Source organism: Nicotiana sylvestris, chromosome 9 (genome assembly GCF_000393655.2).
Source record: "Nicotiana sylvestris chromosome 9, ASM39365v2, whole genome shotgun sequence".
NCBI classification, from domain to species: domain Eukaryota; kingdom Viridiplantae; phylum Streptophyta; class Magnoliopsida; order Solanales; family Solanaceae; genus Nicotiana; species Nicotiana sylvestris.
The window spans coordinates 190,315,454-190,331,839 of NC_091065.1; the positions used below are offsets into that span (position 1 = coordinate 190,315,454).

The window sequence follows — 16,386 nt, forward strand, 5'->3', positions numbered from 1 at the left end:
GTGAGAAACATTGACGGAAGCTCTTCTATTTGAGATTACGGAGTCACAAATAACTGATTGTTAGAATGTAACTGTCAACCAAAGTCGAACTCAAAAGTTTTGATTAAACATGAAGAAATTTCGTTCTAGCCAAAGAAGAAAAATAATCCTATGCAAACCACCTTTTATTTATTAACTAGTTAAAGTTGGCCCATGCTGAGCACGGGCCCAATAGCTGTATTCGCGAGATATTGATATATGTAAGTAGTTATGTGATATATGGTCTTCTTTTTTTAACTTAGTGTTTTGTGTTTTATACCGTCAACCTTTCTATGACAATATCATTTGTTTTGACGTATTTTTGCCTTCTAGAAACGATATGCTTATTTTAATCGGATACGTGTAAAGTTTTTGATGATTCTAAAATTAGCACATTATTCAACTTGATTATGAGCCGTGGAAACAACCTCTGGCGGAAATGCAGGATAAGGCTACGCACAATAGACCCTTGTGCCCAGGCCATTTCCCGAACCACACACATAGCGAAAGCTTGGTGCATCAGGGTGCTCTTTTCTCAACTTAGCTATTGGTTATGACAATCTATAACCTTTTGTAGGGATTGAAGTTAAGCTACATAAGGATAGTCGTAAAGAAATCAGGAGCGTTTTAGACAGTAATCCTTAACAACCACATTTTTAATCATATTCAACTAAAAATTTCAAGTACGAAAATCTTCTAATAATTTTAAGATCTTTCCTAAAAGATGTAAAAAAAATTAAAACGAACATATAAATTCACAGTTCCTTTGCATGGTCAAGTTTCTAATTAAAAGCCTTGGAGTAAAAATAATTAATAAAATTTTCAGAAATAAATACAACAATTAAATTAAAAATCATTTGAAAGGATATTCATATAGAAACGTCCAAATTGTAATAACAAAATTAAGGGGGGGGGGGGGGGGGGGGTTCAATCTAAATCCTCTCTCTTAATTTCTTATGTAAATTTTCTCTAAATTTTGCCTTACAATTTATGGACTTGTTTTTATAATTTAAATGTCCTAAATGTTTTATAATCGTCTCTCATCGTCTAGTATTAGAGAATTCATCTACCACAAATTAAATTTTTATTCTAATACAAATGATGTAATCTGTTATTGTGAAGAAGAAAAAAACCAATATTGTTAAGAATATTGCATTAATGTAAAAGTAATTAATCTCTCATTTATTTTAAAAATTAATCAAATTAAACGTAAAATAAATTTTGATAATCAAACATCTGAAATTAATAAATTATTAAGCAAATCCTTATTAGCACTGTCTTAGTCTTATTTTGCATAATTGAGATATTGGACAACCATAAATTAATATGCTTAGGTCCAATAGAATTTTCTTCTAGTTTATTTATAAAATATTTATGCAACTTCTAGGTATTTTGCAAAAGCCCGTTTTGGATTTTTTTTTTTAATGTGCATGGTTTCCAAAAGCATTAGTCATATAATTCACATATAGTGGTAATTCAGTATATATTAATTACATAACAGAAGTTAAAAGAATAAAATAAGGGGTTGTTTGCTACGGTGTATAAGAATAGTGCGAAATAATGCAGAGATTAGTAATGTATGGCTTAGTAATGCAAGTATTAGTTGTACAAATACTATTTCTTATCTACTGTTTGGTGTGTTGTATTAAAAATTATAATGCATTACATAATTTTTAAGAAAAATAGTTGTTTACATAAATGTCCTCCATATTCTCTAATTTTATGGGACTTTAAGAACAATTTTATCTTTAGCCATACTAACGCATGCATTAATAGCTTTGGTATTACTAATGTTATTGTTTTTTATGCACTATTTATACATAAAATAATACCAAATATAATATATAACTAATACAAATATTAGTTATACACTGTTTTATCCATTTCATAATTTTCTTAGCATAACATTGCAAGTTTCTTTGACTCAAGTTTGGTGAGCACTACAAGACTAATTTCTTGTGAACTAAAGATTAAGAGTAATTTATTCTGTATATACACTTTAAGCTTAGTTAATTTAAGTTTAAATAGATAATTAGTCACCATCAAGATAGATGGTAGGTAAACTGCTTTAGTAATAACGTCATAAGTTAAAACAATAATGGATGCTAGATAGTCGCAATCTAAGCATATAAGCTGGTCAAATTAGTTTATAAGCACTTTTCGGCTTATTTACACGTTTGGTAAAGTTAAAAGTGTTTATGAGCCAAGTGCTTATAAGTCAAAAATAAGACAAAAGCCGGTCACCCTCAGCTTATAAATTTTTAGCTTATAAGCACTTTAAGTTTGATCAAAATATTTACTATTTTATCCTTAAAATATTTCTTTTTAGAACAAAACTACTACATCGATACTCACTGCCACAAGTATTCAACCTAACTCCCCTCCCCCCACTTCTTCAAGTCTGCAATTCTCATTGACTATTTAAGATAAGCAAATTCTCTATTCCTTTGCGTACTTATATCTATGTGATTGTGTATTTATCTTTGAACTGTATGTAATAAATTAGGACATATCAAATTTTTGGTGTATTGCTTTCTACGTGTTATGGTGATGAAGAAAATGTTTGTTTCTCTTCAAATAATTTGTCCTATTTAGGTTTATTTTTTACTGAGAAACTTTTGTCAATTTATTAATTATTATAACTTATGATTATATGCTTATCATAAAATAAATTATATTTATTATAAGAATTATCTTATCTAAGCACATTTGTATTTAAAATAAAATGACGAATAGAATATTTTGTATTTGAATCGATCTGGAATCAAAAAATTTGAAGAAATTATGCCCTTATAGAAACTTATTATCAATTTCAGCACTTGTACCTAACACGTAACTGCTTATTTATTAAATCAATTTCAGCACTTAAAAGTGTTTTTCAACATCTAATGTTTATTAGCTACTTCAAATCAACTAAGCCAAACAGGCTCTTATTTATGTCTGCATTTATTGATCATAGACAGAACACAGCAAGATAAACATTTCGTTTTTCTTCCTATTTTAGAAAGAGCAAACTTTCCTCGTCTGCAATCTTTCGCCATTTTCGTCGTCGAACGAAGCTCCACTCTCTCTTTTCATCTGAATTTTTGCAACGATTCCATACATATTAACCTCAAACTCCTTCTCGGTCTTATTTCTGTTGATTTCTCAATACTATTTAGGCGATTCGGGTCTTGGCGCCCGAGTTTATGCAAAAGACATAGGCTATTGCATTAGAAAATTTGGAAATCGGGCGAAATTCCAATTTTATGGCCCTAAACCGTCAAACAATGAGAAACGGTCTTGGCGAGGTAGTGACTATTGTTCTTTAAGTCATTTTTGATGATCCGACAATATTTGAGGCGAACCGGATCTCGTACCTAGGTCCATGCAGAAGGCGTGGGCTATAGCACACGAAAATTTGAGAATCAGACTGAATTCCAATTTCATGGCCTAAAATGCCAAAAAATGAAGAACGATCATGGCGAGGTGGTGACTATAAACCCTTAGGTCATTTTTGATGGTCTGACAAAACTTTAGGTGATTCGTGTCTAAATGCTCGGGTCCATGAAAAAGGCGTGGGCTATTATAGCACACGAAAATCTGAGAATCTGACGGAATTTCAGTTTTATGGCCCTAAAACACTAAAAAACGAAGAACGGCCATGGCGCGACAGTGGCTATTGTTCCTTAGGTTATTATTGATGGTTCAAAAACATTTTAGGCCATTCGGGTCACGGCGCCCAGGCCCATGCAGAAGACACGAAAATCTTGAAATCGGGTGGAATTTTAGTTCTATGGCCCTAAAACCAAAAATGAGTAACAATCATGACTTAGGTCATAATTGATGGTTCAACAAAATTTTAGGCGATCTTGGTTCGGGCGCCCAGGCCCATATAGAAGGCATGGGATACAACGCACAAAAATACGGGAATCGTGTGGAATTCCAGTTTTATAACTCTAAAATACCAAAAAATGAGTAACGGTCATGGCATGGCAGTGACTGTTGTTTCTTATGTCATTTTTATGGTCCGACAAAATTTTAGGAGATCCGAGTCCCGGTGCCCAGACCCATGCAGAAGGCGTGGGCTACAACACACAACAATCTTAGAATCAGGCAGAATTCTAGTTTATGGCCCTAAAATGCTAAAAATGAGTAACGATCATGATGAGGCACTGTCTATTGTTCCTTAGGTCGTATTTGATAGGCTGCCATACTTCTAGGTGATCCAGGTGCAGGTGGCCGAGCCATGTAGAAAGCATGGGCTATAAAATACGAAAATCTAGAAATCGGGTGGAGTTTTAGTTTTATGACCCTAAAACGACAAAAAATAAGAAACGGTCATAGCGAGACAGTGACTATTGTTCCTTAGGTCATTTTATTGGTCTGACAAAATTTTAGGTTATCGGGGTCCGGAGGCCGGGCCCATGCAGAAGGCGTGAGCTATAGAATATAAAACCTGGGAATCGAGTGAAATTCTAGTTTTATAACCCTTAAATGCCAACAATCGAGTAAAGATCATGATGTAGTTATGACTATTGTTCCTTAGGTCATTTTTGATGGTCCGACAAATTTTTTGGATAATTCGGGTCTGGGAACCTAGGCTTATGTATAAGGAATGGGCTATAGCACACGAAAAATTGGGAATTGAGCGGATTCCAAATATTTGGCCCTAAAACGCCAAAAAAGAGGAATGAACATGGCGAGTCGGTGACTATTGTTCCTTAGTCGTTTTTGATGGTTCGACAAAATTTTAGATGATCAAGGCAGAGGGCGCCCGGGCCCATGTAGAAGGCCTGGGTTATAACACATGAAAATATGAGAATCAGGTGGAATTCCAATTTCATGGGCTAAAACGCCAAAAAAGAGGAACGATCATGACGAGATGGTGACTGTTGTTTCTTTGGTCATTTTTAATTGTCCAACAAAATTTTAGGCGATCTGGGTGCGAGCGCTAGTCCAATGCAGAAGGCATGAGCTATAGCACATGAAAATGTATGAATCAGGCGTAATTCATATTTTTTGGCCCTAAAATGCAAAAAACGAGAAAAATCATGGCGATGCGGTGACTATTGTTCCTTAGGTCATTTCTGATGGTCCGGAAAAATTTTAGACGACCCAGGTCTGGTGCCTGGGCCCATGCATAAGGCATGAGATATTACACACGAAAAATTTGGAAATCAGGCGGAATTCCAATTTTATAGCCCTAAAATGCCAAACAAAGGAGGAACGGTCATGACGAGGCGATGACTATTGTTCCTTAGGTCGTGTTTTATGGTTCGACAAAATTTTAGGCGATACGGTTCCGGACTCCTGGTCCCATGCACAAGACGTTGGCTATAGCATACGAAAATGTAGTAATCAGGCGAAATTTCAGTTTTATGGCCCTAAAATACCAAAAAATGAGGAACGGTCATGATGAGCCTGTGATTATTATTCCCCAGGTCGTTTTTGAAGGTCCGAAAAATTTAGGCTATCCAGGTTCGGGCACATGGGCTCATGTAGAGGCGTAGCACACGAAAATCTAAAAACCGAGCGGGATTCTAGTTTTATGGCCCTAAAACGCCAAAAACGAGTAACGGTCATGACGAGACGTTGAATATTATTTCTTAGGTCGTTTTTGGTGGTCCGGCAAAATTTAGGTGATCCGGGTTCGGACCCCCTGGCTCATATAGAAGGCGTATGCTTTAGCACACGAAAATCTGAAAATTAGGTAGAATTCCAGTTTTATGGTCCTAAACTCTAATAATGAGGAAAGGTCCTGGCGAGGCATTGACTATTATTCCTTTGGGCTTTTTATGGTCCGACAAAATTGTAGGCCATTCGGGTTTAGGCGTTTAAGCCTATGCAGAAGGCTTGGGCTATAGCAAACAAAAATATAGGAATCAGACGGAATTCTAGTTTTATGACCCTAAACGCTAAAAAAGAGGAACGGTCATGGTGTGACAGTGACTATTGTTCTTTAGGTCATTTTTATGGTCTCGCAAATTTTAGGTGATTCGGGTTCGGGCGCCTAGGCCTCTGTAGAAGGGGTGGGCTATAATACACGAAAATTTGGGGATTGAGCAGAATTCCAGTTTTGTGGCCCTAATACGCCAAAAAAGAGCAACGGTTATCGTCTTTGATGGTTTGAAATTTTTTTTGGCAATCTGGATCCGGACGCTCGGCCCACGCAGAAGGCGTGGACTATAGCACACGAAAATTTGGGAAACGGGCGAAATTCCAGTTTTATAGCCCTAAAACGCCAAAAAATGAGGTACGGTCATGGTGAGGCGATGACTATTGTTCCTTAGGTAATTTTTGATAGTCTAGAAAAACTTTAGGCGATCCATGTCCAGAGGCCTGGGCCCATGAAGAAGGCGTGGGCTATAGCACGAAAATATGGGAATCAGGCGCAATTCTAGCTATATGGCTCTAAAACGCCAAAAAATGACTCATAGTTATAGTGAGGCGATGACTATTATTGTCTAGGTCGTTCTTGATGGACTGACAAAATTTTAGGCGATCCGGATCTTGGCGCCCTGTATAATTCTTAAAGTGGGAGAATGCATTCTTAATCACAAACGATGGTTATATATTTCTATCAATTTGGAAAAGAACATTATTAACTTTTGAAAGCAACAAAATCTTATTGGAAGAATATGACATATATAATAACATTTCTTTTTTTGGTCCAAACTCATTTTACTGTTTAGCACCATGTATTAATGAATCTCCATTCTATTGGATTACAACCTTATTTTGATATAAAAATCACCATTTATTACTGAATCTCCATTCTATTGGAAAATAATTCTAACGCTTGCATACAACTCCACGTCCATAAATCCCACTACTGCAGCTCAAACTTGGCAAATCCAAATTCAACAAACCCTTATCAAATTCTTGAAACCTAGCCACAGGACAATCAGCATCAAAAAGACTTGATGTTGCAAAATTTTTGTCACCTCCCATTATAGGCATAAGAGCACCCATTTTAACTTTACTCACATAATCTTTCCTATAAGTTTGCCCTAAAACACCACTCACTTGATCACTTAAAGAAACAAACTTGAACCCTAGTTCAAGATGAGCAAAGCAGTCATCATTAGTTATACCATAGTTATGAACTCGAGATTCATGTTGTGTTATAGGCACAACCTTAGCTGTGATCTTGAGAACATTTTCAACTTCGACGACAACGTCATTAGTGTTACTGATTCTAGTAATAGAGATCATAGGTATAGTTTCAGATCGCCATCTTTCACCTTCATTTTCAGGAAGGAATATAGCTTCATTGTTGAAGTGGAGAGCGAGACGATCGATAGAATCATCCCATGTTGATGTTTTTAGTGCACCAATTGAGATTTTGTGAGTATCGTAAAGGATACCAATAGATTGTACCCAAGTGAAATCTCTTTTCATGTTTTCATTTCTTCTTCCTATGAAGTGAGCATTGATGTGGAATTTAGGGTCTGAGACTAAGCAAAAATCTTTGTCCTTCTTGCCATGGAAGTAGAAAGTAATTCCATCTCCACCAATAAAACGTGGATCTTGACAAACTGCTCCAGGCTTGTCACACTCTGCGTCCCAAATAAAAGTTGGTAAATATAATGCATAGTTTAGTTTTAACATAAACTAGGGAGAAAAAAATATAAAGGGATTATTGAAAAAACAATTAGGAAATTACTCCTTCTATTTATTTTATTTGCTTCAGATTAGGCACGAAGTTTAAGAATGTAAATAAAAATTTCAAATCTTGTGGTATTAAATTAAAAGTGTGTATAATTATTAAAAATATCTTTAGAATTTTGTGGTTTTAAATATACAATATCATTTTTATAAGGAAGTGTCTTTAAGAATATATTGTAGTTTTAAGAGGCATTCTTTTCTTGACACTTCCTAAAAAAGTAAAACATATCAATTGAAACTGATGGAGTAATAACTTACTACAAACGGGCTTGCAGGTGACACAATCAACTTGACAACTTGTAGGGCAAGAGCTTGGGCATACATGTTGGACAGCATAACAACTGGGGTAGTATTTGTTCTTGCACTTGACCTTCTTTGGTGTGGGTGGCTTAGGAGTGAGTGATGGATATGTAGGAGGAGGTGGAGAACCAGATGATGGCGGTGGAGGAGAAGATAGTGGCAACGGTGGTGAAGAAGAAGGTGGAGTTGTCTCCTGTGGAGGAGGAGGAGGAGGAGGAGGAGGAGAAGAACCAGATGAGGGTGGTGGAGGAGAAGATGGTGGTGACAGTGGTGAAGATGAAGGTGGAGTTGTGTCCTGTGGAGGAGGAGGAGGAGAATAAGGAGTTGGGGGAGGATATTTATGGTCACCTGAAGAATCAGATTGATCGGGAGGTGGAGCAGAATTAGAATCTGATGAGGGTGGAGGAGTTGCTTCCTTAGGAGGAGATAAGGGTGGCAAAGAAGGCGGTGGAGTTGTTTCCTTAGGAGGAGTTGAGGATGGTGGAGTTTCTTCATTGGGAGGAGAGGGGGGTGGTGGAGTTACTTCTTTGGGAGGTGGTGGAGTTGATTCCTTGGGAGGAGATGGTGGTGGTGGAGTTGCTTCCTTGGGAGGAGATGGTGGTGGAGTTACTTCTTTGGGAGGAGATGGTGGCGGAGTTGATCCCTTAGGAGGAGATACTGAGCCATGATCACCATCGTGATCGTGATCATCACCATCATGATCATGGTCATCACCATCATGATCGTGGTCATCATCATCACCATCATGATCATGGTCATCACCATCATGTGGTGGAGTCTTTTCCTTAGGTGGAGACGGGGGTGATAATGAGGGTGGTGGAGTTTTTTCCTTGGGAGGATATGAAGGTGGTGGAGGTGGGCCAGTGTTAGATCCTGAACCGTGATCATCACCATCGTGATCATGATCACCATCATGATCGTGATCATCACCATCATGTGGTGGAGTCTTTTCTTTGGGAGGAGGTGAATGTGGTGGAGTTGTTTCCTTAGGAGGAGATGGGGATGGTGGAGTTTTTTCCTTGGGAGGATATGAAGGTGGTGGAGGTGGGCCAGTGTTAGATCCTGAACCGTGATCATCACCATCACCATCATGATTGTGATCATCACCACCATGTGGTGGAGTCTTTTCTTTGGGAGGAGGTGAATGTGGTGGAGTTGTTTCCTTAGGAGGAGACGGTGGAGTTTTTTCCTTGGGAGGATATGAAGGTGGTGGAGGTGGGCCAGTGTTAGATCCTGAACCGTGATCATCACCATCGTGATCATGATCATCACCATCACCATCATGATCGTGATCATCACCATCATGTGGTGGAGTCTTTTCTTTGGGAGGAGGTGAATGTGGTGGAGTTGTTTCCTTAGGAGGAGATGGGGATGGTGGAGTTTTTTCCTTGGGAGGAGATGGGGATGACGGAGTTTTTTCCTTTGGAGGAGATGATGGTGGAGGTTTTGACGAACCATGATCATCAGGAGGCGGCACTGAGCCATCAATACATATAGGCTTGCAAGATCGACACTCAGTTATGCAGCCATTGGGACAAAATTTAGGACAAACATGTGGAAGATTTTTACATTGCTTTATCTCATCATCTGAGCAATGAGAATGGCTTGGATGATCAGCTATTCCAGGGGGAGTTGCCTCTACCATTGCTACTAACATTAGCAACAAAATTCCCAAACCCACAACTAAGTGGGCTGTTGATCTAGCCATTATATTAGTCACTCTCTAATTGTTCTAAGTACTTGAGTTGAATAAGTGATGAAATTTCCATTGCTACATCTCCTATTTTATACTTCTTGATGAAGGAGAAATTTAAGCCTATTATTTGGGGGCTCATAATTGCATTTTTCCTTTGTAAGTTTCCTTTAACATGTTTCTCTACTAAGTCTAAGTTAGTTAAAAGAACTCAATATTCTCTTCTTTGTCTATATATTTTATCTTGCTGCTTCTAAAATGAAGATGTTGTATCACTTAGCCATAAATCTAGGACACAACACTTTTCAAAGTGCTTAATCTTTATTTCTATGGTGTACCTTTCCTTGAACATTGGAGTAGCTTCGAACTAAGGGGAAGACCCATAATGAAGAAAGGTGCTATTTTCTAAGGTTCAGGGGTAGAGCTAGAAGCCCGGTATTCGGCTGAACCCAATATTATTTGCTCAAACAGTGTATTTATGTTAAGAAATTCATTAAATGTATACAAATATTAAGTTTAAAACCCATTGTTAGCATTTAAATTGTCGTTCTAGAATCCAGAACCCATAAAGTTAAAATTCTATCCGTCAGGACCCATATGTATAATCAGAGGTGCGGACTTATGTTATCAAATAAGGGGTCACCGGCACCCAAAAAATTCGCCAAACTTTTCGTGAATACAAGAGTATGTGTTTTTTAGAAAATGCTAATATATTAGTAGTGACACCCTATATACAAAATACATTTTGGTTGAATGCAAAAGTATACCCCCGACCTTCAAATCCTGGGTCTGCCTCTGCGTATAATTAATATTGAATCCTGAAAGAAACATAGCCAAGAAAATAAAATGAATCGAAAAAGATGTCGTCTGACTCCAGACTGAACATGGCAAAACGGTGAGTCACAACATGCATGGCTAGTAACTTGTACGTAAAGGAATTAATAATTTAGGGCTCTTTCCTTCCTAGATTGGTAATGTGGGTTAGCTTCAGATCATTATTACTCAAAGCAAACACCTTTACAACTAATTCGATTGCTCACATTACTTCATGCATGGCTTCTATAGTTTCTGCCAAATAGAATCAATATTCGATTGTATACTTATTAATTCTGTATCAATATACCATTTTGATTTTGTTGGAAAAATAAACTAGATTTATCCCAACTAGGAAAAATTAATATATATATATATATATATATATATATATATATATATATATATATGTTAAATATTTTACTATAACAATTTGATAAATATATAAATATCTTAAGTTCTTGAAACAAAGGGAGTACAAGAGATGGTTTATGGGTCAGACAATGAAGATAGCAAGAAATATTGATCCCATGTGAGTTTGTCTACTATGCGACTTATGATGTCCTAAGAATCCCACATATTTAATGGGAAGAACAATTACTACCCTTTTTGATGTTTTAGTAAAATCCGAAGGCATATGAAAAAATCCAAGTATAGTTCATAGAAAAAAGAGACATTCAAAGATATGTTAAGATACCACTGATTAACCTTTGACAAAGCGACAAAGTTACTACGAAAAAATGAAATTAGTTACTAAGTTTGTCGTTAATCTATCGCTAAATAGTTATTAATTCGTTTCTAAATAGGATTAGTGATAGATTTTTCTGTTTAGCTACAGAATTTATCCGTCACCAATTTTTGTTTTTTAGTAGTAAGTTAATTCTTGAGTCGAGTGTTAGCCCCAAGGTTTCATAGACGAATTTTGATGATACCAAACCAACCTAAGGTTTAATCAAAGAACATTTACTTGTGATAAATTTATTTTATTAGTACAAGCTTATTATGGAAAGCAGATGAAAGAATGATGGTGATTTACAACAAAGTTGAGGAAGGAAATATCTGAAATGCATACTAATTTTATGGAGGATATTACTGAGTTTTATTGGGATGGTTTATCTTGCTGGAAGATAGTTTCAAAATGTATCAAAGAAGATATGGAAAATATTTATAAAAGAACTTTAGAAGATTAGTACAAGAAAAACAAAAGGAAAGAAATCAGAAGATTAAAGGAGATAGCATGGAATATTTCAATAAGGAAATGTTCTACAAAAGTATGGAGAATATTTACCAGTGATACAAGACATCACCATTGTGATGACCCAAAAGATCATTACTTGTTTTGGAAACAATTCTGTATTCCGAGGCCTTAAAACCTCCTTTTTATCTCATATCGATTTACGTGTGCAGTCCGGGCTTGTATCCGGAAAGCCATTATGTGAAAATATGTGAAAAATAATAAATATTTCTTTGAAAATAAATTTAAGTTGACTTCGGTCAACATTTTGGGTAAACAGACCCGGACCCATGATTCGACGGTCCCCGAGGATCCGTTGGAAAATATGGGACTTGAGCGTATGCCCGGAATTGAATTATGAGGTTCTAAGCCTGAGAAATGAATTTTTGAAAGAAATTGTTTAACTGAAATTATAAGAGTTTTAGAAATTGGAATGTGTTTGAATTTGATGGTATCAGGCCCGTATTTTAGTTCCGGAGCCTGATACAGGTCTTATATAGCATTTGAGTTGAGCTAGTAAAATTTGGTAACAAACGGACTTGATATGATATGAATCAGACCATCGGTTGTTAAAAAATGGAACTTAAGAGTTCATGAGATTTTTCTTTGATTTTGATGCTAAATTCATAGTTATTGATGCTATTTTGATGATTTGATCGTACGAACAAGTCCGTATGATATTTTTGGACTTGCATGCATGTTTGGTTTGGAGCCCCGAGGGCTCGGGTGAGTTTTGGATAGGCCACGGAGTGAATTTAGACTTAGAAAAATTGCTGGTGTGTTGCAGGTCTGCAGGCTTAGCAATTGCAAAGCCTGGCTCGCAAATGCGAGCTCGCCTTTGTGAAGTAGTATCGCATTTGCGAAGATGGTCTGGGCAGGACTTGATCGCAAATGCGACCATTTTATCACAAATGCGAAAGGGCCAGAGTCGCAAATGCAACAGATGTCTCGCAAATGCGAAGCCTTCAAGATTTTTGAATGGTCGCAAATGCGATATCAGAGACCAGTTAATTGGGACTTAGACACATTTTCAGCATTTTCCAAACCTTTTCAAAACCTAAACACTTTTGGGCGATTTTTTAAAGAAGAGTTCATCTCCAAACCAAATGTAAGTCATTTCTAACTCATTTTCTTTAATCTATAACATCTTTTTACACGATTTCAACTCAAAATCAAGGGTTTTCATGGGAGAAATTAGGTGTTTTGGGTAGAACTTAGGTTTTTCAAATTTTGGGGATTTGGACCTTGATTTGAGGTCCAACTTCAAAACAAATTATATATTTGGGTGAATGGGTAATCAGGTTTTGGTTCGAACCTCGGGTTTTGACCATGTGGGCCCGGGGTCGTTTTTTGACTATTTGGGAAAATCTTTATAAAACCTATTTTCACGCATTAAAATTGATTCATTTAGCATTTATTGATATCGTTAAGTAAATTGTGGCTAGATACAAGCGAATTGGTGGTAGAAACAAGAGGTAAAGCGGTAGTTGAGGCTTGAATTGTGTTTGTGGCATCAATGTAAGTGTTTGGTCTAACCTTAGCTTGAGGGATTAAGAGTCGTATCTTATTTGCTATGTGTTAATTTTTGAGTACGACATATAGGCATGGTGACGAGTATCTATACGTTGGTGTCAAGCATGCCCGTGAGTCTCATACTATGATTTTTTTGACTCTGTTTCGTCTTGTTCATGCGTTATATGATGATTCTAATGTTGAACAAGGCTCGTGAAAGTATTATTGGTAATTGAACATTGAAGAGCGTTGGCTCAAGTTGTAAAATAATTTGTGGAAGTATTATTGGCAATTGAACATTATAGAGCATTGGCTCAAGTTGTGAATTGAGTTGTGAGGTAAATATGGAAAAGAGGAGAGGTTTATGATATTGTCTCCCTTGCCGGGATGTTATTGTTTTTGGTATTGTTTCCCTTGTCGGGACGTTGTTATTCATGACATTGTTTTCCCTTGCGGGGATATTGTCGTTATGCTACTATTCCCTTGCCAGGATTGGATTGAAATATTATTGAATCCCTTGCCCAAATTGCTTTGTGATTGTTGCTTGGGGGAGGAAGAATGTAAAGCACGAAGGGTGATGCCATGTATGATTTTGAGAGTGTTAATGTACGAAGGGTGATGGCGTGCCGATATTGTGAGGAAAAAGTATGAAGGATGATACCGTGCCGCACGATGTACAATTCCGTGCCATGATACGAGTGATAATGCACGAAGGATCCTTCCGTGCCATGATTATGTGAGGTAAAAGCACAAAGGGTGATGCAGTGCCGATTTTATTGATTTTATGTTGAGGACGAGAGTAAAAACATGAAGGGTGATGCCGTGCACTTGTCTTTTATTTCTGATTCTTGTTGATAATTGAACTTTGGTGTTCCTTATATTTATTTGTTGTTCTTCTGTTATTACTTGATGTTCCCCGCAGCATGTTTCCCCCTCCTATCTTTAACTGGACATTTCTGCCTTTATTTTCTGATGTATATGATTTAACTGCACATGTTTATTTGGTAGTCTGGTCCTAGCCTCGTCACTACTTCGCCGAGGTTAGGCTAGGCATTTACCAGTACATGGGGTCGGTTGTGCTGATACTACACTCTGCACTGTGTGCAGATCTCGGTGTTGCATCTTTTGGACCACATTGAGGTCGCTGTCTTTAGTCCATCAGGCGACTCGAGGTAGTCCTGCAGGCGTCCTCATGCCTTGGCGTATCCTTCTATCATTTCCTTCTGTTTTTACTTATTTAGAGACAAATTTTGTGTATTTCTGCTCAGATTTTATTTGTAGTATTCATAGATAGTTCGTAATATTGTGACACCAAATATTGGGTAGAGTTGTACTTAGACTTCCGCAATTTGTATTAATCTAAAATATCAAATTTTGTCTTCCGCACTGTTTTATTATTATTATTTTCGCTGCTTTTGTTATGTTGTTTTGGAATTGCTAAGGGATTAAAAATAAAAAAAGGTTAAATAATTGGACTAATTGGCTTGCCTAACTTTCACTAGTTGGCTCCATCATGACCCCCGAAGGTGGAAAATCCGGGTCCTGACAAGTTGGTATCAAAGCTCTAGGTTACTTAGGTCTCACAATTCACGGACAAGCTTAGTAGAGTCTGAGAGATCAGTAAGGAGATGTATGTATTTATCCCCTAGAGGCTACAGAGTTAGGAAAAAAAACTTCACATCTATTCTTTCCTGTCGTACGGTTTGGTTTCTCAATGCTAATTGAATTTCTACTTTGTTCTTTTGCAGATGGCGAGAACACATGCTTTCTCATCCACTGATCAGCAGCCCGAGCCCCCAACAGCTCCGATGAGGGGCAGAGGGCGAGGCCGAGACCGTGATAGAGGCGGAGGCGGGGGCAGAGCTTAGCCTAGAGCAGCAGCACTAGCGGTGAAGCTTCAGGTTGAGTTTGATGATAAGGTTCCGGCCCAGGCAGTTCCGGTGGGCCCATCTCCGGTCCTAGAGGGGTTCATTGCTACCCCAGTACTCCAGGATGCTCTGGTCTGTCTAGAGGGCCTTGTGGAGAGTGTCATCCGGGCAGGCTTACTTCTGGTAGCACCAGCCGTCTCTCAAGCCAGAGGGGAGCACTGACTCCCGCTACCCGCACTCCGGAGTAGATGGCTCCCCAGTTTCAGACTCCAGCAACTTAGCCAGTTGGAGCAGCTCAGCCAAGTGTGGTAGCTCAGACCGGTAATGGAGCAGCTATGTCTGTTGATGCCCTATGGAGATTGGACAGGTTTACCAAGCTCTTCACTACTACTTTCAGCGGTGCATCTTCTGAGGATCCCCAGGATTATTTAGACAGTTGCCATGAGGTTCTTCGGAACATGGGGATAGTGGAGACCATTGGGGTCGACTTTGCTGCTTTTCATTTGTTTGGATCCGCCAAGATTTAGTGGAGAAATTATTGTTTGGCTAGACCAGCTGGGTCACCAGCTTTGACTTGGGATTAGTTCTCTCAGCTATTTCTGGAGAAGTTTCTTCCTATCACTCAGAGGGAGAACTATCGGAGGTAGTTTGAGCGTCTCCAGCAGGGTTCTATGACTGTCACTCAGTACGAGACCAGATTCATTGACTTGGCCCGTCATGCTCTTCTTATACTTCCCACTAAGAGAGAGAGGGTGGGGAGGTTCATTGAGGGACTCGTTCAACCTATTTGATTGCAGATGGCTAAGGAAACGGGAAGCGAAATTTCTTTTCAAGTTGCGGCCAATGTGGCCAGGAGAGTTGAGATGGTTCTATCACAGGGGGGTGGTCAGGAGTCTGACAAGAGGCCTCGTCATTCGGGCAGGTTCAGTGGTGCCTCATCTGGAGGCGGGGATTATTTTGGTAGGGGCCTTCCTCCCAGGCCATTTCATTCAGCCCTTCAGGCTTCTTACGATGCTCCAGGTGACTGTGGTTCTCATATGCAGTATTCAGATTAGTTGCCATGCGGTGCACCACCAGCTCCTATCAGTGCACCTCCCCTCTAGAGTTTTCAGAGTGGTTATTCAGGCCGTTAGTGTCAGTAGTCTTAGCAGCCGAGGGCTTATTATACTTGTGGTGATACGAGAAATATTGCTAGATTTTGCCCTTGAGCACCGATCAGCTCTCAACATTAGGGTTCCCGTGCCATGGTTCAGGCACCGAGTGTTACCCCACCCGTTTAGCCAGCTAGAGGTAGAGGT

General features: G+C 38.3%; 1 protein-coding gene across 1 annotated transcript; it reads right to left on the reverse strand.

Moving 5' to 3' along the window:
* Window positions 1-6,792: 6,792 nt before the first annotated feature.
* Window positions 6,793-9,613, reverse strand: LOC104213787 (early nodule-specific protein 2-like). The gene is made up of 2 exons (XM_009763333.2): window positions 7,927-9,613; window positions 6,793-7,559 (listed from the first exon to the last, which is right to left on the reverse strand). The coding sequence occupies exons 1-2, from the start codon at window positions 9,611-9,613 to the stop codon at window positions 6,793-6,795; spliced, it is 2,454 nt and encodes an 817-aa protein (XP_009761635.2).
* Between the last annotated feature and the right edge of the window lie 6,773 nt (window positions 9,614-16,386).

Coding starts and splice junctions, on each gene's coding strand:
- LOC104213787 (XM_009763333.2), bottom strand. CDS start 9,613: ATGGTAGAGGCAACTCCCCCTGGAATAGCTGATCATCCAAGCCATTCT. Junction 7,560..7,926: donor CACCTGCAAGCCCGTTTGTA/GTAAGTTATTAC, acceptor TTTGGGACGCAG/AGTGTGACAAGCCTGGAGCA.